Here is a 26,722-nt window from a genome sequence, read left to right on the forward strand (position 1 = left end):
GAAGTACGAAAAAAAAAGGAAATCACACCAACTGCATGGTCAAGCCATTTCCAATGGCCACCGCCACAACTGCCAGGAAGGGCCGACGAATGTCACCTAGGCCATTCGAAAGCCCGGTGAGGGGGAGAGGGCGCAACCCTCACCCTAAATTTGAGCAAGGGCCAGCGAGGCCTAGCCTGGGGTGGGCAATGGTTGCTCGGGAGTTTTGACTGCTCCAACATAAGCCTTCTTAAAAAAGAGAAACATTCTCTAGCACTCTAGTCCACGGAGAAACGAGCAAGATCAAAATTCTAAACCGACGTTCATTCGACTAAAGTGTGCTTGAAACCTTGTTGAACTTTATCTTCTGGAGTGGTGCGAAGGTGTGAGACTACGCGTACATTTGCCGTTTCAATATGAGCTTCGGTCTTCTCCATGCGCTTTTGCTCCATATGAACACGTCTCCCTATATCAGTGAGGCCTCGCTGACACTCGGCAGAAATGAGCAAACCACAACACTTGGTGCCATTCCTCAAAATCCATAGAACTGTCAGCGCTTTTCGTCGGTTCATCAATTCCCTGTTCTGGGATACACTGATTCTAAACGAAAAACCACACATTTCCCTTTGAAATCCGACAGCTTCATGTGGGAGAGAAGGAACATTGCGATGGAAAATCAATAGGAGAATATACCTAAACATTTCACTCCATATGGTACAACAATCCCCAGAAAGACCGCCTATTGGGAGCACAGGACTGAGACATAAGTTCAAGAAACGGAGAGCCTTCCATCAAATCAGGAAAAGACAGACAAGGCAGGCAAAGGAAAAGGAAAAGCAAGACACTAGACAGGTCCTCTTTCTCTTTCCTATAGGTTGTGCAAATTAAGAAACTTGGATCCCTGACAAAAACCTCAATCAGTGATGTCCGCGGTATGCGATGAATGCAACATCGCAATTGAGCAGCCAACTCCATAATCCTATCTGCTGTCAGGGAACTTAGCTTCATAGGTTAGGGGTACCTGCATTTGGCAAAGCAAAAAATCATGCCTCTTTTCTAAATTTCTCTAAGGTGAAAAGGCAGGGGTGCTAATATAACCCGCATATGAAAGAGCACATTTCGAAATATGATACCATGAATGTCGCAGTTATCATCTTCCCAGCAAACCATCTTCCATGAAGAGCTCGTTGTGCATTACTTGCAGACTGCGTATTCTCGAACCTCAGATATACAAAACCAGCGCTATTCCTGTTTTTGGGTAGCAAAGAGACAAGCCACAATACTTAAGCAACAGAACCAGGGTGACCGATTTCGATATTTTGACAAGTAGGGAGGATTATAAATTTCCTACCGTGTGAATGCTAGACCAACAACAATAGGGAACGGATGAATTCAGGCATATATGCATATAAAAACTCGCCCTAATTTTTCAGAGAGCATTCTCTGCACACATCCGAGTCAGAAGGGATAACCTTCTAAGTCATGCTGAGAATCATGCACACGCATCAGGTGTGTAAGATTAAGTCCCCCAAAGATTCTAATCAGTAAAATTGCCAGAGACTTACTTCTCTACAAAAATGTGCTTCAAATTTCCAAACTTTGCGCATTCTTCTTGAACATCTTCCTTAATGTCCAAATCAAAATCTGGTTCAGTCTGCCAAGAAGTATCATGCTTCATCAAGAACGGGGAGAAGAGTAATATATCATAACACCAACACAAGCAATCTAACTTACCTCTAGCGTTGGATCAAACATGTTCTTCAACAACAAACATTCGCTTGGGACACCAACTGTATCAATTGTAGGACCAGTAGTAGCTGTGACCTGAAGACCTGATCCTGAAAGTCCAGTGAGGGCCGCAATATTCGGCTGCATAAGAGAAGCAGCCAGTGGGGGAACCACAGGTGCCACACCAAGAATAGGTCCTGCTGGAAGAGCAGCACCTGTGCTGTTGATGGCAGGAGTGCCCACAGAACTGGCAATGCTGCAATGATAACTGATACTGTCAAATGACAAACAAACACAGTAACTCCATAAAAGTAAAACTAAAGTGTCATACCAACCTTGATGCAGTTCCGCTGCGGTCCAACTTCAGCATAAGACTTGCTCGAGAAGAGGCATTCAAGGACTGAAATAAGCCAAAAAAATAAAACAATTATGAGAGAATCATGCAAAACAATACTAACTTCACAAAATATCTAAAAGCTGTTAAAAAAAGTCCTCACAAATAAGTTATTGTGAGTTACGAAAAAGTGTGGCAGGTAAAAGAAGAATCAGTAGCACGTGATTGTGAATTATAGAAATTAATTGCTATTTTTCCTTGAAGCAATAATCCATCACCAAAACATAGCTCTGATCCAATATTGATTTTAAGACTACCTTCCAACCAAAAAAGAAGTATGTACAAGTCAAAATTGCTTTTCATCTAATACAAGAATAACAAATGAAATTGTATCATAACTCGCATTGCAAAAGGACTCTTCTAGACCTCCAGGATTCATGGCTTTTATTGCAGCAGCTCTTCCTCTTCATCACTTGCATGCCATGAAAGTTGCCACTTCTTTTTGGCCATTCATAAAACTCCCCACTTAAAGAATGCCAAATGATATGATTCGTTCAGCTTAAGCTTGATGAGCTCAATCCGGAGCCAATGAATCGACCTTCTAGGCAAGATATGCTTGCAATTTCATAATCTAGCACCCGCCGCCGCCCCCCCACAAACCCACAAATAAAAAAAAGAAAAAATGAAGGAAAAAGGAAAGAAAAACACGATTAGACCCATGCGTTGAATTGCTGAGCATCCAGCCGAAAACCTTTTCAGCTGAAACATGAATGTATTCCAAACATCGTGAATGTATTCCAAACATCTATTTCTCCAAATGGAAAAAGAGAATTGATTCTAACAACAAAAGGTGCAGAATAATCTACATTTGCTTAAGAATAAAGACTTAAGCAACAAAAAGAGATAAAAATTATGAACACAAAACAGGAGGTACTCTCCAACATTGTAAATATGAAATACTGAGGTGACAGTAGGAAGAATAAAAGCCAATCCAAAGGCACGACATTCAGAAAAATGTAACTAGAGGAAGTCCACATAGCAGAGGCAGTGCAAATATCTAATTATCACACTGCTGAGAGATGTAAAGATTCTACTCACCAAGCCACCACCTTCATCGTCATCAAAATCTCCAGCATTAGTCCCAACGTCCTGTGTTCCTGCTTGATCAGTAACAGCTGAGACCTAAATGGAGGAAGAAACTCCACTTACCATTCAAAAGTTTACTGAAGCACTATCGTTTAAGATGGATTTGCAAGCTTTTCACTACAGAGATATAAGCTACATGAATTTGCTGGCACCACAAACCTACACACGTCATCCCTGATTCCCCATTTATTAACCTGCAAGCAATTTCCACAAGTGCAAGTGAACTACTAACCTTGATAGTCCGTCCTGCAATTTCCAATCCATTCAGACTTAGCGCATTCCGGGCATCCTCAAGACGTGCAAACTGCAACAAAAAAATTTACCTATTAAAATCATCATATGCAATAATCCATCGCCATTTTTGTGTGCAGACAAATGCGACACTAATATCATCATTCAGAGTCGAGTCAAGACATGTCCTATTCAGTCAAAAAGATTGGACTCCTAAACTCGCAAGTACACATCAATATATCAAGAAATTAACAAAATAAGACATTTTTGCACAGGAAAAAGTCGACCTCTAAGAACAGATTTTGACAGGTGATTAATAAAGGGTAGAGTATAGTAAGAAAGTTGTCATTCTAACCATTACTTAAGTTTCAAAGTCCAGAGGTGTTGCTTCTTGTTGAACATACCAATATACCACTACATATCTTCCATGTCTTTCTCATACAACATGCTTAGAACATAATGAAAAGAAGTCAACCGCAATTATGAAAAGAAGTCAACTCTTTATCCGTGAAACCTCTTTGCCTGCCCTTAAACCTCCTTTCCATTTCTGCTGTACTGAAGACTATTATTGTTCTGTAAATTCTGCCATCAGAGCCTCTTGAAATTCTTTTATTTAGTATTCAACTGCAATGTTGATCAATATAACTCGTTTTACCTATCACAACATACAAGGGTCTTTTTAAACTTAAAAAGTGCACTTATTGCTATCCCATCAAATTTTGAAGAAGGAAAAAGAAAAGAAAGAAAAGAAGTAAATATACATGTAGGAGCATATCTATTTTAAGCTCTAAAAAGTTTATAAGTAGTTCTAAACGACTCTAAATGTCAATATTTTCTACATACTTCAAAATTCAGGCATCCAACAAATTCCAAGCGCTACTAGGAAAAGGAAAAGTAAAAACTACAAGAAGAAAAGAAAGTCACGCAAAATAGAAGCCAAGCATCATACATTAGAGCATACTCACCTGCACAAAGCCAAAGCCCTTACAACTTCCAGATTCATCAAGCGGCAGCTGCACAAGCTCCACCTCACCAAATGGTTCAAAAATCTAAGCATCACAAAAAAGCAAGTATCGAAGCCTATTAGATAGAATGAATATCAATAATTCCTACATAAAGCCAAACATCACATTCATACAACAAATAATAAAGAAAAATGAAGATCTACTCAATGAAAAAAAATAAAAAATCACTGACTGCAAATAGAGAACAAGAGTTTATGTCAGAAAGCACATGTGCTTCTTCAGTTGAATAACCAAATCTTCGGTAAAAGAGGACAAATGAATCCCCGAAAAGACACATAATATGAATAGAATATTTACTAACTGACTTCACCTTTTTCAGCTGCTCAGTTGTCAAGTTTGTATGCAGGTTACCAACGTAAAGCCTTCTAGCACCTCCTGAATAAGGACCAATTGATCCACCTGGGCCTCCAGCTGCAGCTGCAGTTGACTGAACCAAGTTTTTTTCAGCTTCTGATGGTTTTACCATCACTGGTATGCCAAGAAGTGGCTGGCCGGATAGTGCTATAGCCATTGGAACAGACATTGCATCATAGAACTCAACATATCTGCAGAACAAAGTTATTTTGCATAACCCAGCAAAAAGAAAAAAGTTATCTCAGTGAAAAGGATAACAATTAACAACTCCCCATCCATAAATTCCATGTCAGCTAGACCCCACTTCTAGTGATCCATAAGGTAACAATGAATCCAATTCTCAAATCAACAAACAACATGTTGAAGTGTATGAGTATATAATGCAATTCCCGGTGCAAAAAGCTTAGAGTGAACCTTGAATGATTTGCAGGAAGTCATATTCACATATATTTATGATTACTACTTCATGCAAATACTTAACACATGCCACAAAACTCAATGAGCAAACAAATGCACTTATATATTTGTTTGAATTGCCTTATTAACTCTCATAGGCTAAGCTATCTATGAGCTGTCAACACAAAGTCCACTCCTGCCAGAGAAACCCAAGATTTGATCTACGAAAGAATCACTGTACATGGAGTTTAAGATAAATCCAACTGAGCGTTCTGCACTCCATAGACTACTTTATCTTGAGTAGTAGAATAGCCTTAAATTAGTAAACAAGCTAAGATCTGCACGCACTGTCCTTTCAAGATAACAGTTGTAGCGACAACTTAACGTAGAATAAACAAACAAGCATACTGATCAAAGAAGATTGACTCAGTTTTTTCACAATGCCATATAATGCTTACCCAACCCCTTTGGAGCGCCTTGAGATCCTATCCATGATCAAACGTACATCTCGCACCTGAAATTGTGTCACCAACTTGACAATCATCAAGAGATACAAATTGGTTGACATTTTATATGAACGCATACATAGATACATATTTGTCAAGCTGCTGGCGCTGATTTTCCTTTTCCTCTTTTCTCAGAGTTGGAGGGGAAGAGGGAGGGGATGGGGATTGAATGATTTATATAAACCTAAAATGACCAAGTGAAGTCAATTGCTCATCAACCTAGGCAAATAACATGAGCTAAAAATAACATCATATAGGATGTGGATCGAATAATGCACAAACAAAAGTCAGTGAGAGCTGTGTCCATGGGTGCAGCAGGCCTGTAGCAGTCCACTCACAGACATGTCAAAGCTGCACGAAATGAAGAGTGAAAGGAAATACCGAAATACATATGAAGCATCATAATTTTTTACCATGCAAGACACGCACGGATCGGGATGAAATTCTTCTTTATCAGGAGAGCTCCAAAGATTAAGAAAGTGACAGTATATACTTAAAACATAACCACAACCTCCCTCCACATTCAACAAGGAAACAAGTTACCTTGCCAGCCCTTGAGAAGAACTCATAAACGTCTCTTTCATCTGCTTTCAAGTTAATCTGTGAAATGTTGGCACAACTAAGTAAATTTGCAAGTAAAGAAGAGTTATAAACCATAAGTTTAAATGCATGTGAACAAACCATTTACATTACCTGATAGGCAAAGACAGTCCTCTGGTCCCGTTCAGGATCCGCCTCTGGCTCTTTGGCGTCTTCCTTCTTTTCTTTATGCGGCCTGAAAAATGAAGAAAAAATTCAAACAATTAATCATGGTTTTCATAGATAAAAGAGCAGACCTTCATAGGACCAGTCAATTATGTACTTCAGAAGTATCTTGCTCTGTCAAACAGAGCAAAATTTTACGTGGTGGAAGTGTTACAAAACACTAAACCAAAGAACAAAAGTTATCCCAAAATGGCAGCCAAAATTTCTCCGCTTATGATATAAGGCCGAACCCATGTGCCCTAGTCCTGCAGGGAACTACACAAAGTTATTATGAGAGGACAACCCACACACATTGGTATCTAAAAGACTTTATCATCTTAATGTGATCATTAACATGGAGACCAAGTAATTTATGTACATAATCTGACCTCAAGCAATAGATTAGCATCAAATATTGTACCTTCTATAAACAACTTAATCTTAAATGATAACGGCGTCATCAAGTTGCATAGATGGCGTGCCAAAGAACCTAATAGCATAATTTGGAACCTGTTAATCTTAGATTCCAGCAGAACACAGTACATTAAAATAAAGCATATATAAGACCAAAAATAACCAAGAGATAGTGGTAGTGAGGCAGCTAATTTCTCATGAGGTACAAGATCCAATGCTGATTATCAGATCAACCAAAAAAGCGGTGCAAGGAAAAGCAGAAAAAAAGATATAAGAACCTAATCTAGACATGCAGGTAGACTCCGAATTAAGCATACTATAATCTAGTTGATGAACAACCCTAAAGACTAGTCACAATTCCTTCCAAAGCTCAGCATGTCCTACAACAACCGAGACGAAAAGCTGCCACCAATAATGAACATGCTAATAAATATATATGCATAGTACCCCAATTCAGTATCAGCATGGTCCACTTAGGCAGCAGTACTTGCAAACTTAAACATTGAAAGACATGGATCCAAAAATTATCTCATCGGTATCAGAATTGAGCAATGGTGAACTGCTCTTGACTGCATAAAGCAAAACCCGCTTTCAAGCAAAACCAGGTTCCAAATGGCTTAAAGACAACAATAAAGCCCATCTGTCTTGAGCAAAATGCTGCATTCTGTCAAAACATAAAAATGCTATTTAAACATTCAAGTTCAAGAGAATCAACATCACCTTTATCCCAAACTAGTTGGGGTCGGCGGTCGATGAACCCAAAAATAAATAAAATAAAAGCAAAACCGATTGAGGGAAAAGAAATAAAAGTCAAAGTTCAGGGCCGCAAGATTTTTGAAAAAGTAAAATGTAAAATGTAAAAAACATATATCTATATATCACAAGGTTTAGAACCAGGTTGCTCCCACACCCATTACATTACACATACTAACACACACATAAGCCTAGGTAACTATAACTAGAGGACTGATAGATAATTGGTTGACAGCTTCCTTTCCTCCATAGAGTTGTACTTTAATATTTTAATAGAAGGCAGATAATAGAGCAATTTAAGCACAGATTTTTTGAGAGAAAGGACCAAACAAATAAAAAGGGAGCTGTGAGAAGAGAACAGCACGTGATATCCAATTAATTAGCACTACAAAACCTTGAAAAAGCATGTCAAAATTTCTTCACACCATCAGAGGATAGTTAACTGACACAAATGCAACCATTAAAAAGAAAACAAACTTGAAATACCTGCTCTCTCTTTCTCGTTCCCTCAACTCCTTCTCTTTATCTCTTTCTCTATGCTCCAGCTCTTGATTCCTTTCTCTGCCCATTTCATCTCGACCACCTCGATGCCTTCCAGAAGGGCTCCTGCTTCTCCGTGGCTTCTCTTGTTCCCTTTCCCTAACCCTATTATCCCGTTGGGGATCCCTCCTGTCTCGATCGCGACGCTTGTCTCTATTTCTATCTCTCTCTCCCCCATTCCTGTCCTCCCTCTCACTATCCCTTTCCCTGTCTCTCTCCCTCTCTTTCCGTTCCCGGCTACTCTTATGCCCTTCCCTCTCTCCATCCCTTGACCGCGACCGATGCCGTGAAGAACCACGCCTATCATTATCTCGGGTTTTGTCCCCGGACTTTGAGCGTTTGGAGAGATGATCAGCATCATCCTCATTCTCTTCATTCTTATGCTTTGAAGACCGACTTCTACGCCTGTCTCCTGAATTCAGGTTCTCTTCCCTGCCATTCGCAACTTCCTTCACCTTCTGTGGTTCTGGATTCTCAACTGTTTTCTCCAGATATTCATATTCATCAAAATCCATGGTTTAAATTAGCCAGTTAAGGAAAACCCTCAGTGAGCCTGGCCACAATCTGTAAAATACGAGGAAAACAGTTACATGCCATTATTTTCTTTGAAAAAAAAATAGGTTGAAGAAGTCGGCTAGAAGATTCGGAAACAAATGCATAATCCATTGGGTTGCCGCCAAGCTTGGAAGAGCAAAACTAGAGTTGGACAGGCAGAAACAAAACCGAGCAATCAGCAAAAAGGAACAGCTACAGCCAACCCCTATATTCAACCGCAAAACTAACTGCACAAACTACCATTAACTTTCCGAGCACAAGTCACTGAATAAAGCCCAATCCTTCGAACCTTACTAACATCACTTCGCAGGAAAAAGTTCTGCCGGGAAATTTTGTTCCAGACAAACAAAAACTAAGCCGTAAAGTCCGACACAACCTAGACCAAACGTGCAAAATCCATAGCGAAAAACCGTAAACAATGGCCAACCAATGCGAAACTGCAACAATTGCGAAACCGAACCTCTCTCCTGGAATCAACATGAACCAAACAAAACTTCAATAGAACTAGAAAAGAAGGAAACCCTCCCCCTGGAAGGGACGAAGCAAAACCGAACCTTACTGACAGGATATAAGAGGGGATTGGAGCAGAAAGTGAAGTTGGTGACGACGACAATGGAATCCCGCAAGAGAGAGAAGGAAGAACTTCGAGCAAGAATTTCGAAGAGCAAGGCTCCAATCTCTCTCTAAATTGCTCGCTAGGGCAAGGCCATTGGTTTGGACTCCCGCACTCAAAACTGTGTCGGAACACGCGGGGCTTTGTACGTACTCAGAGTCAGAGAGAAGCCCATCCCCATCCAAACGGGCCGGGCAGGCTCGCTCCAGATTTGAGCCGAACCGCCAAGTCCGAAAACTCGGAAACCGAACCAAACCTAGATTGGTTTTATAAGGGTATGAAGGTAATTTGCCTATGATCGCTGCTCAACATAGGCCGAATTCCCTACAAGAAAAGCACCCCAACTTTAGAACGAGTCCCAATAATATCCCAAATTTTTTTGTCTCAAGAAGAATCCCGGAATTTGGGCCTAATCCCAAATCTGCCCGGAACTTTTTTTGCCTCAGAAAATACCCAAACTTTAGGTCTAATCCCAAATTTACCTCACATTTTTGTTTTTTGTTTAAGAGAAAATCACCAATTTTAACCGGTGCTGAGAATACCTAGAGTACCACAACTTGTGTCCCGTGCTCACTTGAGTGTCACAACTTTCAAAAATCGATCACTTAGTACCATCGGTGATTTGCATTATCAAAAAATTCAACGTGGCATTCAACTAATATAAACCGACCAACTTGGCGAGCCGGAAAGTCGAATAAGCAAATGAGATGCTAAACGACGTCACCCAACTCATCTTATTAAAGAACCCTTCGCTTCAACAATTTGGGGCAAAATCAAATTTCCTCAAGCGCCCTAAGCCTACCGAACCAAAATCCACGATTTCCAATCCTTCAAATTGGCCAAATAATCTCATCAAATTCGCAATGGGGAGTAGAACTAGGAGAAGCGGCCATGAATCTATGAGCAAAGGCCAATTGAACCTCTACATTTTTGCTATTGTGGGTTGCAAAGTCCAACAAAAATAGCTTGGACGAGAGATAATCCTAAGAGAAGATTTCATGGATGCGCGAGGTATAGAGAAAACTTCAATTGTGGATATTTTCGGTGGATTGACGCAACATTATTGAGCCAAGCAACAGAGGTGATCTTGGAGCTACTTTAAGGATGAGATGAACCGGTACATGCATTGATAGATGAGTTAGACGATATCGACTCGATGCAACAAAAATCAAGGGTTTGGGTGAACCATTGGAAAAAGGAATTTTCAATGATGAAAATTCAAAAAGATATTTGTCGAGTGTATCTTATCTTGTTGTTAGGTTTCGTCTGGTTTATGGTCATATGTAACCCTATGAAAGAGAATAAGCTACTGAGTCTATCATAGTTTTTTTTTTTTTTGGTCGAAAAGTCTACCATAGTTAAAGAGCAATGAAATGTGTGGTTCTATTTGGAGCAATGAATGTTACTTGTTGGAATGTTTTTATGCATGAATGTTCTCACTTTTGGCAATTCTATGTATGTGGCTTGAATGGCAATACTTGACTAGGTTGAATATCCACATATGGTTGATTTGGTGGAAATTGGTGTTTCTAAATGATAGATGATTTGCAATTTGTGTTGTAGTTTCTACAGCAAGAACACAGATGACTCTGCATTTTCTGGTTTGTTTTGGCCATTCTATGTATGGTGTTGAAGGACAAGCCAAGTTCCAAAAACATATGATCGATTTGGTGGAAATTGTGTTTGTGCATAATTATTGGTGTATATAAATGATATATTGTTTGCAATTTGTGCCGCAATTTCTACAGCAAGAGCATAGATGATTTTGCATTTTGTGGATGGTTTTCGGTCTTTTGCATATAGTATTGAAGGATAAGACAAGTCCCAAGAACTTTACGGATTATCGCTTGGATGCCACAAATTCTTTTCGATCGACCACTTAGCTTACTCAACTTTTTAAAAGGTGCCACTTAGGGCTCGCATGGCAACGATTTTTATTTGAAAAAGTGATTCTGATTAGAATTGATTTTTTTTTATTATATTCCATGAATAAGTTTTAGAGAATCGGAATGTGTTAAGGGAGTACGTGACAACCATTCTACTTATATGCTTCTATTCCAAACCTATTTCCGGAACAAGTTTGGAACGTAAACTCGTTTAATAACGTAATTCTATTTTTCTATTTTTGAAACAAAATTTTGTTCCATAAATAGATTTGGAAGGGAAATCAGAAACAAAAAATTTTAGCTTTTCAAAAAAATAGAAATCAAAAATAATAACCTCTCACTTTTTCTCAAGTACTTGACGCCGCCGACCATCACCTATCGTTGTTTGCCATTGCCCCCCGCCTCACCGTCGACCGCCGCCGCCGACCCCACCTCCACCGACCATCACCTACCGCCAACCACCGGCCATCACCACCCTCCGCCAGCCACCTCAACTATGGCCGGCCGCCGCCAACCTCCGTCAGCCGCCGCCAACAATCACCCACCGTCGACCTTCGCCGACACCAACCACTGTCCTCGGTCTCCCACCTTCGTTGCCCCTTGCCTCACCGTCGGCCGCCACCACCCACTACTAACCTCCGCCAGCTGTCGCCACCCACGCCCATGACCACCGCCGACCGCCGTTAACCACTGCCGACCTTCGCCGTCAACCACCACTCGCCACTACCCGTCGCTAGTCGCCACCGACCACCACCCACTACCAACCTCTGCCGCCCATTGTCACCCTCGGCCGGTTGCTGCAATCATTGCCGGCCGTCGCCGACCACTTCCGACCTCCGCCGATCGCCGCAACTACCGCCACCACCGGAGTAAAAAATAAATAATATTTTTTATTTTTAAATAGTAAATAATAATTTTCAAAAGTATAAATTTTGAACTGTTGTCTAACGAACTTCTATTCCAATATCATAAATTTTATGTCGTTATCAAACGCGTTTTTTCGCTCAAAAACTCATCCAGAAATAGAAATAAAAAAATTTATTTCTAGCCAGGAATCTATTTCTAGTACGGAATAGTTGTCATATACCCCTAAGTAATTGCACAAAATTTTTGTTCCTAGAATAGAAACAGGTTTGATAACATGAAAATAATTTCTCATCCCAATTTTTGGCATTTAAGTCAAATAATTTCATAGTGACTTTGTGAAATTTCATCATACATTTCTAATTAAGTAGAGATTAATTCATATTAGTTCTCTTATATAACTTATTGCATGTTGCATATAACATATTGTCGTGCTATTCTGTCCAATTGTCGTGTCATAACGTGTCATTTTAAACTTAAAAAAGGAGAGACCAAGTTGGGTTAGTGTGTGATTTCAAATTAGCTCGAGTCCTACCAGGCCCGTACCAAATCGCAACAAGGGAATATCGGATCTAATCTTAATATGATTGATAGCATATCTATGCATATATGCAAATGGAGTTGCCACTAGTCTTTGAGGAAGGTATACTGAAAACCTTATCGAGCGATCGGGAGAAACCGTTCAATTCTACACGACTAAAGAAATCTAGGGTCCCGAGACTTGGTTACATCGATATTTCCACCGATACCCTTTCAAGACCGAAGTTGAGTATTTTCTAAACATGTTTCATGCAAATTTTTAATTTATTTTTAAACCTAGGAGGTAAGCCAATGTTAAGTGTTCACAAAGGTTGTTTTATCTTTTTCTAAATTTTTTAAAACTAGACTAAGTCAAAAGTACTTAAACCTAAATAAATCACAACCAATGAAATCAAGTGCATAATCAAGAAATCATGGCTTGATAAATTGCATCACAAGATCCTAATGAAGCTCTAATGGCTTAGAGAAATGTGGTTCGAAAGGGTGGTTATGATTTTCCTAAAAAAGAATAAAATCCATAAAATTTAAGGAATTTTTTTTAGGCCCAAACTTATGAAAACGAGTTCAAACTAGCCTAATCAAGCTTATTTTATTTTTAGAGATTTTCTGATCTCATTTATTAGAATTTTTTTCAATATATTTTCAAATTTTTTATTTTTTATTTTATAATCTTATATAATTTTCTTTGAAAATAAGACCCCGTTCTGTTTTAGATCAAGGGAAAAATGATGAGAGAACAAAAAGGGAAAAATAAGAGACGTGGAACTTCATTCTGTTTTGTAATTCTCCAAAGTAATTTTTTTAAAACCAACTTTTTTTGTTCTTGTTTTTTCTCCAAAATTGTCCTCGGGAACAAAATTAGAATCATTTACATTACCAAATATGATTATCATCCTTTTTTGTTTCGGAAAATAAAATCAAATAACCATAATAGTTGTCAACTTGTCATGCATGCCCTTAAGTTCCTTAACTCTTTAAAAGTTGCAATTAGGTTCCTCAATTTTCTAAAAGTGACTACTTAGGTTCACTTTCTTAAACACATCCTGTAATAATTTAACTTACACTCGCGTGTCTCGATCTTGTCATCCTATAATAGCTTACAATAACAAGATAACTATTATGTTAAGATGCCATCAACCTTGGTCTAGGTTTAAACTAAATACCATTGCATTATGCATCAAACAACAACACAATCAATAAACTAGCAAAACCATGTTCTCTAACATCAACCACGGGACGATGTCCTTAATTAAGACCGAAAATATTACTACTAAACACACCAGCCAAAATGCAGCGATAAAAAGCCTAACAGCATTACTACACAATTTTTTATAATAATAAAAAAATTTATTGCACAATACATAACCAACCAAGATGCAACACAAAACACCTAACAACATTGCTGCACAACGCAAAATCATATTGAGTGATTGGGTATTTTGATGGCGAGTTATTTTGTATTATCAAATCTCATCGATAAGCAAAACACGGGACTTGTACCGGTTGAATCACAAGAAGGATACTTAGTCTTCCTTCTCCGTTGAATTGCAACATCTTCATTATCATCATTCTCCGAGCTACCATTGTCATCATCACTGCTTTCCTTATATTCTGTATCGCCACTATCATTCAAAGGAGCTCCATCTTCCATATTTACATACATGCCATCATCCAACAACCCAAGCTCCGAACCAAAAAAAAAAAAAAAAAAAACAACAACACAAGTGGTGCTTCCCTCCTTTGAAATGCCCTCGCTTCTTCTCCCGCTTGTGCAATTTCTTCATTGTCAAAACCACTTTCAGCAAACTGTATGCACTAATGTTTTGTCATCTTCATCATTGGACAATACAACTTCCCAAAAGCCCAAGTTTATTCTAGTCGATTCTTCGGGCAATGTGTCTTTACCATCGGATGTGTCACCAGTTCTCTCAAGTTGCTCACATAGCTCTTAACACACGAGCTGTATGGAAAGTCACAGTGTCCTCTATTGTCAAATCTCTTTCTTAAACATATCAATGACCACCCCGGGTTTCAATACCTGCTTCCTCATCTTCATCACCATGATATTCAACATACGCATGAACTTCATGACCAAGAAGAAAATGATAAATAAGATCTCTCATAGCACTATCATCAAGCATTTATCTCAAACCATCCTCAAGGCTCTTACTAGGTATTTGATAATGTAGTTTCCCTATTTTACAGCATAGCTGTTCTATTATATCTTTCTTAAAGTTTTTATATGATAGCCTGTTCACACCGATAAGGACAACAGTGACATTTCCACCGATATATTCCCACTCTTTGTCCCCAGCAACAAACTCTTCACCATAGTAAATATTGATGGGCGTAGTGGTATCATCCAAGTTCACCCTATACCGAAGACAAAAAAAAATTATTTCTATAATAGGAACCACAACGCATACAAGCGACAACTTCGGAAATCGATCCCCATAACTGCATGACTTTAACTAAACAATAATTTTGGGTGTCGACCAAGGGACACAAAACGACAAAGTATTACATTTCCTAAAATAAAGCAATCACATTTACACTCTCGCACCAAACTCTAATATTGGCCCTCCAAGATATCGCATTTTCTCTCGCTTGTATCCGCTTTCAATAACACCAAATTGAATAAGCATTCACGCATTTTGTTGTTCAATTGACACAAAACATTAAATTACTAACCTTTGCTTTTGTTGACCAAGTTTCGTCACGCGACAAACCGTATTTGCAAGTGAGAACTAGATTTGCTTCAAAGACTAAGTGTTGAGGAAGATCGAAGCGCTAATTTGAGATTATAGAGTGTGATTGAGATGAGAATAGAGATTGATTAGAGAGCGGGAGAGAGTTGCAAGCCCAAATTTGCAATTCAAAAACGAATGTGCTTTTTTTTTTGTCTCGGAAGCCAATTGGTTAAATGCAAGCCTAATTGACTTGATGGAGAGAAACGACACCTTTTTTGTTAAAGATAGAAACGACATCGTTTGCGTTTAAGAAGGAGACACGGTGAGAAAAAATTTCCACGTTGGACTTCCAATTATTTTTTTAATAGCCACTTTAGAATGAAAAACATTAAGTAGAAAATCCACGTAGGATATTTTGCCGGAAGTGACACTCAAGTGAACGATTTTACTCGACGCGGCACTTAAGAGAGTGAAAAAAAAGTTATGGCACTCAAGTAAACATCATACACAAGTTACGATACTTCAAGTGTCTTTCTCCCAATTTTTACTCTAATATTAAATTTGCCCCCATTAGCCATTTGTCTAAAAATTATTGTTAGTCATCCCCAATTTTCATATCCTAAAACGACTTCTTTTTGGAGAATTTCAATAATTTTTATTGTGGTGTATGTGTTATCCATGTGAAAATGCTACGTTGGTCCGTCCCTATCACATCATTACTTTGTTGATGTGGATTTATTATCGGCATGAAAATACCTAGTCAAGTTGGGACTGGACTCGGGTTGATTCGATAATAAATTGAAAGTTTGTGTTTTTTTTTGGACAAAATAAAATTTTGGGTAGTTTTAGGACTAAACCTAAAGTTTAGGTTTTTTTTTTAAACAAAAAGAAGTTTAGGACATATTTGGGACTAGAACTAAAGTTGAGGGTTTTTTCTAAGATAAAAAAAAGTTTAGGGTAAAATTGAAACTTGATCCAAAGTTCAGAGTTTTTTAGGGAATTTGGCCGCTTAACGTACACTAATACCGCTACAATTCGGACTAATTCAGATGATTTAAGTGTTTTTCGCCTCAGGCCGGAAAACCAAAATTAGAGGATTATCCCCTTTCGTTTCTCAATTCTGCCTTTTGTTTCCTTAGTAGGATGCTCAAATTTGATTTACATGCGAATAGTTAAATGATGAGAAAGATTTAAGATGTTTAATATTGATTTATAACTTCCATTTCAAGTTATATATATCTGCAAACAATGTAGAAATTTGATATGAAAAACCAACAAGGTAGTTCGAAAGCCTTTGCCACCAAAGCCAACATCGACAAGATTATCATTTCGATCGAATCATTCTTTCCGGTCAATCCAACACCAATACAACAACAGATAGAAACAAAACATCAAACCCGAGCCGTCCTCAGAGGAAAAGAAAAGAAGTGGGAGTGAGCCTTATTCACTTACACACCACCAAATACATGGAAAACTCGAGAGGATAATCTCAAAAATGAACCAACAATGGTCCTCCCCAGAATTCCCATGCAGTATGAAGGTATACAACACGGAATGAAAAGAATAATCAGCCTAACAATCAAATAATATTGTCTAAATCTTAACACCATAATGTCTTCTCAGCAGTTTGGAAGGAGTCTCAACATGCGAGCGCTCAGAGCATTTTATAGGTTAATAACTTAATTAACTGACAAGCAGCTATCGCCTCACAGAAGTCCTTACTAGCCCTAGCTATGTCTCTCGAGCAAGAAGATCGCCCTGTAATTTATAAGCTCATCCGTTGTTACTTCTCTCAAGCTTTTGGTGCCTCACCATGATTGCTGGGAACACTATTTCTAGGGGAACTAAATAACCCAAAACTCGAGCGTGAGGGGCGAGGAGGAGTCTCGGCTTTCTTAGACTCTCCTGTTAAATGTGAGGTATGTGTATCTGAAGGAGTTTGCCTCCTTTGATATGGAACCTCTTGTCTTCTTGGAACCTCAGGCTGTAACCTGTGAGAGTCTCGCACCCCTTGGCTCCTAGATTGTGCAAACCTATTATTTGCTCCTCCCCTCGCATACCTGTTCTCAGTTTCTGTGGAAGGCTCTCCTATGTTCACTGGATAATTAGGGTTTGATGAAGAGGGAGCTCTTCCAGTCCTATAGTTCGCCCCACCAGTTGACCAGCCAGCATAGCTGCCTGCAGCGTTTCCATTGTCAGAAAATATCTCTTTCTCAGATTCCAAGCCTTTTTCACCAAGGTCCTCATCTTCAAAGTCTCCCTCCTTCTCAGATCCCAAGCCTTTTTCGCCAAGGTCCTCATCTTCAAAGTCTCCACCGGGTTGACCTGCCATATCTTGTTTTATATCTCCAGACAGCTTCTTACCTTTCTTAGGCGGACCAAACTTTGCATGCCTGACAATGACATAAGCCTGTTCCTTTTCCACCCTTGGTCCACTTTCTACTACCGCTACATCTTCAATCTGCACAGATAGTTAGTACAAGAAACTTCAACCAGATAGCAAGTTTAAAAAGAACGAGCGTGACAACTAAAAACCAATGAGAATCAGAATCTTTAAGAATGTATGGCTGACCAATGCAGAAAGTCGAGTTAATAATCCTCCCAAGTCTTGATCTTCAGTACCCATTGCCCTACACTGTAAGAGCCATAGGGGAGAGAGCATCTTAATAGAGACAGAAAGGAAAGATCCCATGTAGCCTTGTCTGTACACTTCAAGAGCCCATATCCAGTGAATATGTGAATAAAGCAAGACTTTATGCAAGGTTTACCAACGTAAAAACCTTTTGGTTGCTAGTGCTACTAGTACACACACCACATGCATACGAACTGACCTGCACAAAATGATAAGAGAAAGCTTCCATGTACGTGTCCTTGTATCAATATATTGCCCAATTTAAGATTTTTCATTAAGAAGCGAGATTGGGACTTGCTGCTATTTCCCTAACATGTCTCTAACAAGGATAAAGAATCAGCACATACTGTTGGAATCCTTCGTCCTTGTAACAATATATTGCCCAATTTAAGATTTGTCATTAAGAAGCGAGATTGGGACTTGTTGCTATTTCCCTAACATGTCTCTAACAAGGATAAACAATCCGCACATATTGTTGGAATCCTTCTTTAGCATGAGAAGAACACTAAACTTCTTCTACAAATAATACCCAGCACAGTTCATAAATCCTCGTAGCAAAGAAAAGCCCTCCTAAGCTTCAAGAGAAGTCCAGCTCGCCATATAGAAGCAGAATCCACATTAACATCAGGACACTATTCCAAATTGACGAAGAAACACGAGCATATGCAAATCAAACTCTCATGCAACCCTTGCAATCCCCAAAACTTCCTTAGCATGATCCCAGAAACAAAGCATACAAAATTATGCAGGTAACAAGTTAATATGCTTTAACCAGGAAAAAACTCATCCAGACTCATACAATGGAGAGCAAAATTATGTAAAATTACTGCATTATTCAACATTAACCAACATTCCGAATTTAATCAATTTATCCAACACCCACCATGAAAAACGACGCAAAAACCATCTCAAACATTGAAGAAAAGAAAATAAAAATAGGCCAACAAGTATCACGCGCCATAAACTAGAAAATGCGGCATGAGTATATATAAAGGCACAATAACAATACCCTCACACGGTAGCCACGTTCCATCAACCTTTTGACCGTGTCTGCTTTCGTCTGTAGGTCCTTCTGTTCCTGAAAGCAAAAAGGAGAAACACAGAATCAATTTTCCTTCATGATTCATGAATTGTCCACATATGCATGCACACACGCATATAACATGGGAGAGTCAGCGAAGAGTTAAATAGGGAGGAGTGTGGGCGCACGCTCGTGCATGCACTTGTGTGTGTAAAATTGCTATCATGATCTGTGGGAACAAGTCTGACTAGATAAAAAAAGGGGTGAGGAAAGAGAAGGCAATGATATGTTGGTAGGGGGCAAGAGAGCAAAAGTGACTCACTGTCTTTCCTTTAAAACGAACTTCTTTGCAATCTCCTTTTCGTAGAGTCACCCCTGACTGCATAAACACAATTTACAAACTAAGTAGTATGTCCCGAGAGAGACGTAAATGTCTGACAAAACTAACTTGGGAGAGAAAAGGTTTAGAATTCTTAGGAAATAATTACCTGACTTTTAGCACGGTCCTTGTCCTTCAGCTGCTGTTTATACTTCTCCTTATGGAAGTCCATAATCTTACACACAGGTGGATTAGCATTTTTCTGAACCTGCATATTGCATGGATTTAGAAGCTCGCTTTGTCTTTCTTGTACCCAAAAATGGCAAATATGTTCACCCATTTGCTCGCTCAACCAAGCCTACATGCTTCTAGGAGACTTGACTGACTAGGCAAGTAACAATAGTCTATGTAAAATTGACCTTTCTTTAACTCCCAATATTAGGCTGGGCTGACTACCGAATATAAAAGGTTGAGCAGATACTAAGACACATAAATCTAGACAAGGATAGCCAATGTCCATCCCATGACATAAGGACAACTCAGTCCACGTACAATAGACAGTGTCTAGCCAGGCAAGAAGGTTATGGAGTAAGCTATGATAAGTAACTCACTGTCAATTGCTAAAGGCTGATAGTACAATTGTCACGCCATTTTTGGACGTCTGTTTTGACCATTGATGGTCATTACAAACTATACCAAATGAAGATACTAAACAATCATAGGAATATCTAACTTGTCGACTGCACCAGCTCTTAATACCTACCGCATTTGAAACTTCATTCAGATAAGTACACTGTGGCAAATTACCTCAACTAAATCAAGATTGAGTTTTCTCGCTCGTTCAAGTGCTTCACGGATTGAGACTACAAAATGCCCTGCACATGTAGAATGGTCGTACGAAAGCTTTGAATTACCGCTTTCTTAAAACATACAATCACATTGTTATAACACCAGGTAGAATAGACAGTTACCCAGCTATAAAACCATATGCAAAGATTCACAATACCAGTACAAAGCAGTAACACTCTTATCAAATTAATCGTTGACGTCAAAACCTAGATCAAGAGGCATTCAAGAGGCGTAAATTTCTCATTTGGTTTCCAGGGTTTTAATTTCCTGCTGCTGCTGCTGCTGCTAAAGTGGACATGGAGATCAAAAGCTCAGGATAGTACAAAAATATGCAGGCAAAATGAGATGACACATAAGCTGGCAGGACAAGAGTGACTTCTTCTTTACTTGCCCGTACAAATGGACATTTTTTTCATCATGTCCAAACCCATTTTAGGCCTTCATGAGTACATTCCAGCGTCAAAAGAAGTGGATATACCCTCATTCATCCACTCCAAGCACTCCAGAGCCAACACCCGTTAACACAAACCTTCCACACAAAATTTTGCAGAGAAAGCAATCTATGCAGACGGCATGCTCCAAATAAACCAGCAAAATTTTCCTCGTCCGTATAACTACCGAGAAGCAATACTGTGACTTTGATCCTTTAGAGATGTACCTTCATCTGTCACGACCCGGACTATTTTCGCTTTAATTTTCTCATTCAGGCACGGCCCACTGGAGTCCTTAGCTTCCTCTTTCGGCCTAGCCTGCCGTTTTGTCCAACAAGCATGGGCAGTCAATACGCAAGTACTCCAGAAACAAAAATGAAAAATGTCTGCATTGCTATTACAACAAAAGCGAAACCTCTACAACACAGCAATATAGTTCCAACCGAGCACACTAATATTAATAGCTAGGCAAAAATGCCTCGCTCAATATGGAGTAAAAGGATCGCAACTGGGAAAATCAATCCCTTCTCATTCGAAAAATGAATCTGGCAGTACTCGATCACACGAAAAAACAAAATAATCCCAAGTGTCGTCCAAGAAACCTGAATTACGGAGTTTCTTCAATTACCTGAACCGGTGCAGCAAAGAACCTCACGTTGCTGCAGAAATCAGTGGGTCGCCGCCGGATATCGGCGAAAGGTGCCGGTTTCGCCCCCATGGACGCACATGAAGTGGCGCAATCGTGCGTCGAAGCATAAAAGGATTGAGCGTAATATGACTTGATGTAGTTGGACGCGTGACGGAGCTTCGACTGGTTGAGTCGATACCAGCACACCATATCGTCTATCTACAGAGAGAAATAACGCATTCTCGACCTCGATAGACGGATCCGTGGAGTGAACCAGAGACGGGAATTGAAGACAGAAACCCTAATCAGAGCTGATTGATTTCCCCAATTTTGCCTTAACCAGTGCCTACCGGTGCTGGGAATTGGTTAGTGCCCCTCGCCATTGGAAGCACAATCTTGAAGTTGGAGCGAGCAAAAACCAGCGATGAGAAGCGGGTTCGACCCATTTCATTGATACGGGGCCCGAGTCCAGAGAAGGTTTGGGCAGCTAGGAAAGGAAACCAAACATGTCCGGCCTTAGCTAGTGATGCATGTTTGGCCCGTATATGGTTATCTGTAGGGTTAATACCATGAAAAACCCTAAACTGGTACACCTGTGACAAATTTACCCCAAACTATTTTTTTTACCACGAAAAACCCCAAACTGGTACATATGTGACAAATTTACCTCAAACTATTTTTTTTACCACCAAAAACCCTAAACTGGTATATTTGTGACAAATTTACCATAAACTAATTATTTTGACCACGAAATACCCTAAACTGGTACATATGTGACAAATTCACCCCCCGTTAAATTGTCACTTTGTTTTGGCTTTTGGTCCGCTACGGTATGAGAGGACACAACCCTTGGTGCTCCACCCATCCGTGCGCTATGGATGGTGTCATCGTACAAGAAGAGACTACTGAAGGAAGGAGGTTCACGATTTGACATAAATAGGTAAGCCTTAGGGGCAGCCAATGGCGAAGATCCCGACCATGGAGACCATGGGGATAACCCGGTAACAATGATACGGAAAGCAAGTCTTCGATCTTACAAAGAAATGCGATGGCTCGAAGACCTCGTCTCTAATGCTTTTGCCTTCCACGAGACCGTACCTGTCAGATCCGAAGATCGCCTATCTCAAATTGATAAACCTGTAACAAATAGAGGGTTAAAACCCCATATTGGTATACCCGTCAACTATCACATGTCACTAAATCAACAATTTGATAGTTAAATTTAATGAAAATTAACGAAGGGTAAATTTGTCACATGTGTACCAGTTTAGGGTAAATTTGTCACGGGTGTACCGGTTTAGGATTTTTTGTGGTCAAAAAAATAATTTGGGGTAAATTTGTCACAAGTGTACCGGTTTGGGGTTTTCCATGGTATTAACCCTTATCTGTATTATGTTTTGTGGGTGGGCAGGCCCTCGCTCGCGGTCGCCCGAGATCGCCGGCCGATCCTCGCCGCACTATCGCCGGCCCTTTTCGTCGATGGTGGACGGCAGTGGCGAGGACGTCCTTTTTAAAAAAATTTATTTTTAAATTCAGTTTACTTTAAAGTCTAATTTAAACAATATTCAAATTTTTTAAAAAATCAAATTTAGACAAAACGGCGTCGTTTTAGCCTTGTTCCTTCATTGTTTGAGCCACGTTGAAGAAAGAAAATAATGAAAAAGCCATGTCGGCTTTTTTCGTCAGTCAAGTTGGACGGAACTAACAAGAGAATTTGATTGCATCAATTCCATATGTTTAGCAATTTGATTGCATATACTTTCGTGATGAGTTTTATGACTTCAAGTGCTTCTATTTTTTTTAAGCAACACGACAAAAATCATGACGTCATGCAATAGGCAATGCGAGTCGGTGTCTCAAAGCGGGCCGCTTCAAAAGAAGCACGCTCACCTACTAATTAACAATTTGTAATTCGATAGAGAAGTTGAATAATCAATCGTCCATATTAAAATAGAAAGACCTAAAATGCGTGAGTAGATAATATTATCCATCTCCAATATGCTTTTGATAACTTATCTAATAAATAAATAAAAAAAACTCAAGATCTCGAATTATCCTATCTCCCTCTTCTCTATTTTTCTTCTAGGTTTTGTTCTGTGATTTTCGTCATTGATTTCTTTCGATTATCAATGATTAAAATATTTTTCGTAATGAAGCGTTTTTCCTTAATTGTCCAGATATCAAAGTTTTTAGATGCCCATTGTAAGCATTTTTCATGACGCATGAAATTTCAAAATGGAAATACTCTCCCTTTTGGGATGTTGTCCATACTCACTATCGATAGAAAAGCACAGGGTCCCACTCTTTGACGAGAGGGTTGGGGTCACGAGGGCAGCGCCCTCGAGTCGGCCGCCTCGAGTCGTCAAAGCACTGCTATAATTTAAGCCCATATTTTTTTATTGATAGTTTGGATTTGGACCCATAAATAGCTATTGCTATATGTTATCTTTTTTTCTCTTATATTTAATGGATGTAACAGAGAGGTGCGTTATGCTAATTACAACGAAATCCTCTCTTGGATATAGCCCTAATTTAAAGGTGAATCAAGATTAACGTTGTGTGTTGATTTCCTTTTCTCTCTTTTACGTTTAACTTAGTCTGTGATTTTGTGCGTCGAATCCTAGCACTCCGCCCACCCTCCACAACCCTCATCCGTAGCTTTTAGATTTTATAAACATCGCTCTCATACGAATTCAGCCATAATTCAAAGCGGGTAACGTTTATATTTGTAAATCACAAATCGTAGAGACGCGGTCGTTGGGTTTGAGGAAGAAGAAGAAGAAGAACGCAGCCAAATTTCCAAATCGCTTCTAGAGCTTCCCGTGATAGCAAGGTCGGATCTATCGAAGTCAATGGCTCCATCATTGATCTTACAATGAAAAAATTTTGACCGACGGGAAGCATAGAAACTCAATAAATCAATAAACTTATTGAGTATGTTGACCGCTCGTGGGTTGAATGGTACTATGTACTTTCATCTCATAACGCACGACGTTTTTAATTATCAAAACCAAAACAAAAAAAGAAAACAAAACAAAACTCAACAGATCCACAAATTACTCCATCGAGAAATAAAGGTGCCCGAGAGTGGAGTCCACCATTCCGATCACCTCTTCCACTTTTATATAAACCTGTCATTACCAGTTCTTCAATCTCGCATTCAAAACAAAATATTCCCTAAGACTTTTGCTTGCGTCTACATCAAGATTTTATTGATAGGCCCACTTCGATATCCATCGATTAAATTGCCCGTCTAAGTCGAAGCTCCATCACGCTTGACGTTCGGGACATTAGACTAGCGACTATTCTTAACTAGACGAACCCAATATAAAAGTCCTCTCATCGCCAATATAGGGAAAATTAGCAAAAAAAATCGTAAATTTGTTGCAATTGTGCAAATTCAGTCTTAAATCTTCTTCTTCTTTTGCCAACTGGATCCTAAATCTTTTACTTTAGTGCCAATTCAGTAAATACGTGGCGTTATCATTGCTGACGTGGCAAATTTTAGTACTATTTTTTTTCACTATTTTTTTTTTCTTAGTTCTCCTTCTTCCTCCAGTTAGTCACTGCCAAAGGCGAGGGCAACCTCATTGGACACCGGCGAGTCCTCGCCTCCGGTCGGTCACCGGGCAATGGGCTAGAGAAAGAAGGAGGGAAGAAAAAAAGAAATGAAAAAAAAGGAAAAAATAAGTAAAAAATTTGAAAAAAATGTTAAAATATTATTCAAACTACCACGCCATTACCAGCCAGTTAAAATTAAACGGATGAATTGAATTGGCATAAAGGTAAAAGATTTATGAGTCAATTAGCCAAAAAATATATTTTTTGATTGAATTGACATAATTATAATAAATTCATAAAATAATTTTGGTAAATTTTTCCGCCAACATCAAAGCCTACGTCACAGCTTGCATCGTCCACGAGAGCTAAACTAAGGAACATTCAGCATTACGAATTGGGTCGCGGGCGCAACTTTCGAAGAGAGGTTTTAGGGCTTGTAGAATTTGGGGAGACGAAAGATTCGGCAGAGCGGCGGACGGAAAGTCCAAGTTAGTCGTCACTTGTGATGTAACGAAAAATTGACAAGAAAACACAGCCCGAATTCCCACGACCCCGATCGACGAATGCGTTCCAAGATTCCCCACCCACCCCCCCGAACGCGTTCGCTTTTTCTGAGGAAGGCTTTAGCTCGTGTTATGTCCTTCTAGCCCAATATTTAGCTCCACAAATTCTATTCTAAAATCACGTGTCTAATTGCGTATCGCGAATTTTCAAGCGAGCGAGCTATATTCAAATACCGGTAACAGCTCGACACGGCGTCTAATAAGCCAATTCTATGACTAAACTGTCGTAAGCTTAATGGGTTCTCGTATCTCATGTCATGCTATCGGTTTCTTACACAAATGTAAGAGAACTTCTAGTTTCAAGATATTTTTCGAATCGAATCCTTTTGAACATCCGCATTACATATAATTAGAACTTATTTCCCTACTTTTTCTTCCTGGGTTTTTTTTTTTTTTTTGTAGCTACTCATCAAGAGTGTGTTTAAATTAGAATAATGCACATATTACCCGATAATGTAGACGGATCTCTAGCTTTTTCTTAGGAAAGTTCCGCCGGTTGATGGAGGCACAATCCTCGAATGCCACTCTCCCTAAATGACAGAACCCCTAGTTACTCACTCGCTCTTACTTGCATCGTACATCCATCCGGTCAAAATGATCATCCCGAGTCAAAATGCGACCTTGAGTCAATACACGTGCGTGCTTAAAATGGGGAATGTTTTGACTGATGAATTAAGAAATAGAAGTGCGATTTTGATTGCCGAATGAAAGATGATGTGAATTTTCGTGGTGCCGAGAAGATTCGAAGGTCCACGAGACGTTAGTAAGGACAGCACAATAGCGACGATTTCACGCATCGGATAATTCAAACATGCCACGTGTCCATAGTCAATAGAAATAAAATGACCACGTTTCGTTAAAAGTTTGGCATTGAATACATGTATTGACATTACTCTATGAATGGAGAGCGTTTCGTTTCCAATAATAACCGAGGTACGAGACAAGCACATGAGCAAATACTCGGCATCTTTGGCATTGACCATATTTTGCAATAAAGAGGAGGAAAATTTTTTTACCGTCCGACAAATATTTTGTGTTCGATCCCCGAACTAAATACATCTCTATGCACGTTTACATGCTTGTGAAATTACGGGATATACATTGTTTTAGGAAATTGGCGGTGGGAATAAATGTCGGGACTTTATCATATCCTGTGTTTGGTTTCTGGCGAAAGTAAGACAAAATTGGATATAAGTTTATGTACAACAAATGCATCAGATAAAGGAATCTGGGGACAAAGTTTTCATAACAATAATAACATTGATTATCATAATTTTTATAATAATTTAAAGGAAAATTTTCAAATAAGGGTCTAAAGTATCATAATTTTCACAAATAAAGGCATAGAGTGGATATTGTCCCAAAGAAGGGCATGACCAAAGGCACTTTCATTATTTTTTGATTTTTTCCTTTTTTTTTC

General features: G+C 39.2%; 2 protein-coding genes across 6 annotated transcripts; both read right to left on the reverse strand.

The window, feature by feature from the left end:
• Positions 1 to 626: 626 nt before the first annotated feature.
• On the reverse strand, positions 627 to 9,493 carry LOC115735701 (RNA-binding protein 39). Of its 4 annotated transcripts, none has more exons than XM_030667084.2 (14): positions 9,260 to 9,493; positions 8,097 to 8,714; positions 6,393 to 6,474; positions 6,243 to 6,299; positions 5,652 to 5,707; positions 4,754 to 4,988; positions 4,384 to 4,467; positions 3,420 to 3,491; positions 3,140 to 3,223; positions 2,043 to 2,107; positions 1,714 to 1,954; positions 1,545 to 1,633; positions 1,113 to 1,227; positions 627 to 1,000 (listed from the first exon to the last, which is right to left on the reverse strand). In XM_030667084.2, the coding sequence occupies exons 2-14, from the start codon at positions 8,663 to 8,665 to the stop codon at positions 959 to 961; spliced, it is 1,791 nt and encodes a 596-aa protein (XP_030522944.1). In that variant the 5' UTR covers positions 8,666 to 8,714; positions 9,260 to 9,493; the 3' UTR covers positions 627 to 958. The 4 variants fall into 4 exon arrangements, with proteins under 4 accessions (XP_030522944.1, XP_030522943.1, XP_048128943.1 ...); XM_030667083.2 differs by having other exon boundaries at positions 1,714 to 1,963; positions 9,260 to 9,490; XM_048272986.1 differs by having other exon boundaries at positions 1,714 to 1,963; positions 9,234 to 9,490.
• Positions 9,494 to 16,597: 7,104 nt separating this feature from the next.
• LOC115735703 (translation initiation factor IF3-1, mitochondrial) lies at positions 16,598 to 21,578 on the reverse strand. Of its 2 annotated transcripts, XR_007197010.1 has the most exons (9): positions 21,179 to 21,578; positions 20,778 to 20,868; positions 20,078 to 20,145; positions 19,440 to 19,538; positions 19,274 to 19,330; positions 18,940 to 19,008; positions 17,871 to 17,933; positions 16,804 to 17,759; positions 16,598 to 16,745 (listed from the first exon to the last, which is right to left on the reverse strand). XR_007197010.1 is itself a non-coding variant. In XM_030667085.2 (8 exons), exons 1-8 carry the CDS (start codon positions 21,386 to 21,388, stop codon positions 17,091 to 17,093), a joined length of 1,326 nt encoding a protein of 441 aa, XP_030522945.1. In that variant the 5' UTR covers positions 21,389 to 21,578; the 3' UTR covers positions 16,598 to 17,090. The 2 variants fall into 2 exon arrangements, 1 of the variants encoding a protein (XP_030522945.1); XM_030667085.2 differs by having other exon boundaries at positions 16,598 to 17,759.
• Positions 21,579 to 26,722: the final 5,144 nt, after the last annotated feature.

The sequence above is a fragment of the Rhodamnia argentea genome, chromosome 11 (genome assembly GCF_020921035.1).
Source record: "Rhodamnia argentea isolate NSW1041297 chromosome 11, ASM2092103v1, whole genome shotgun sequence".
Taxonomy (NCBI): domain Eukaryota; kingdom Viridiplantae; phylum Streptophyta; class Magnoliopsida; order Myrtales; family Myrtaceae; genus Rhodamnia; species Rhodamnia argentea.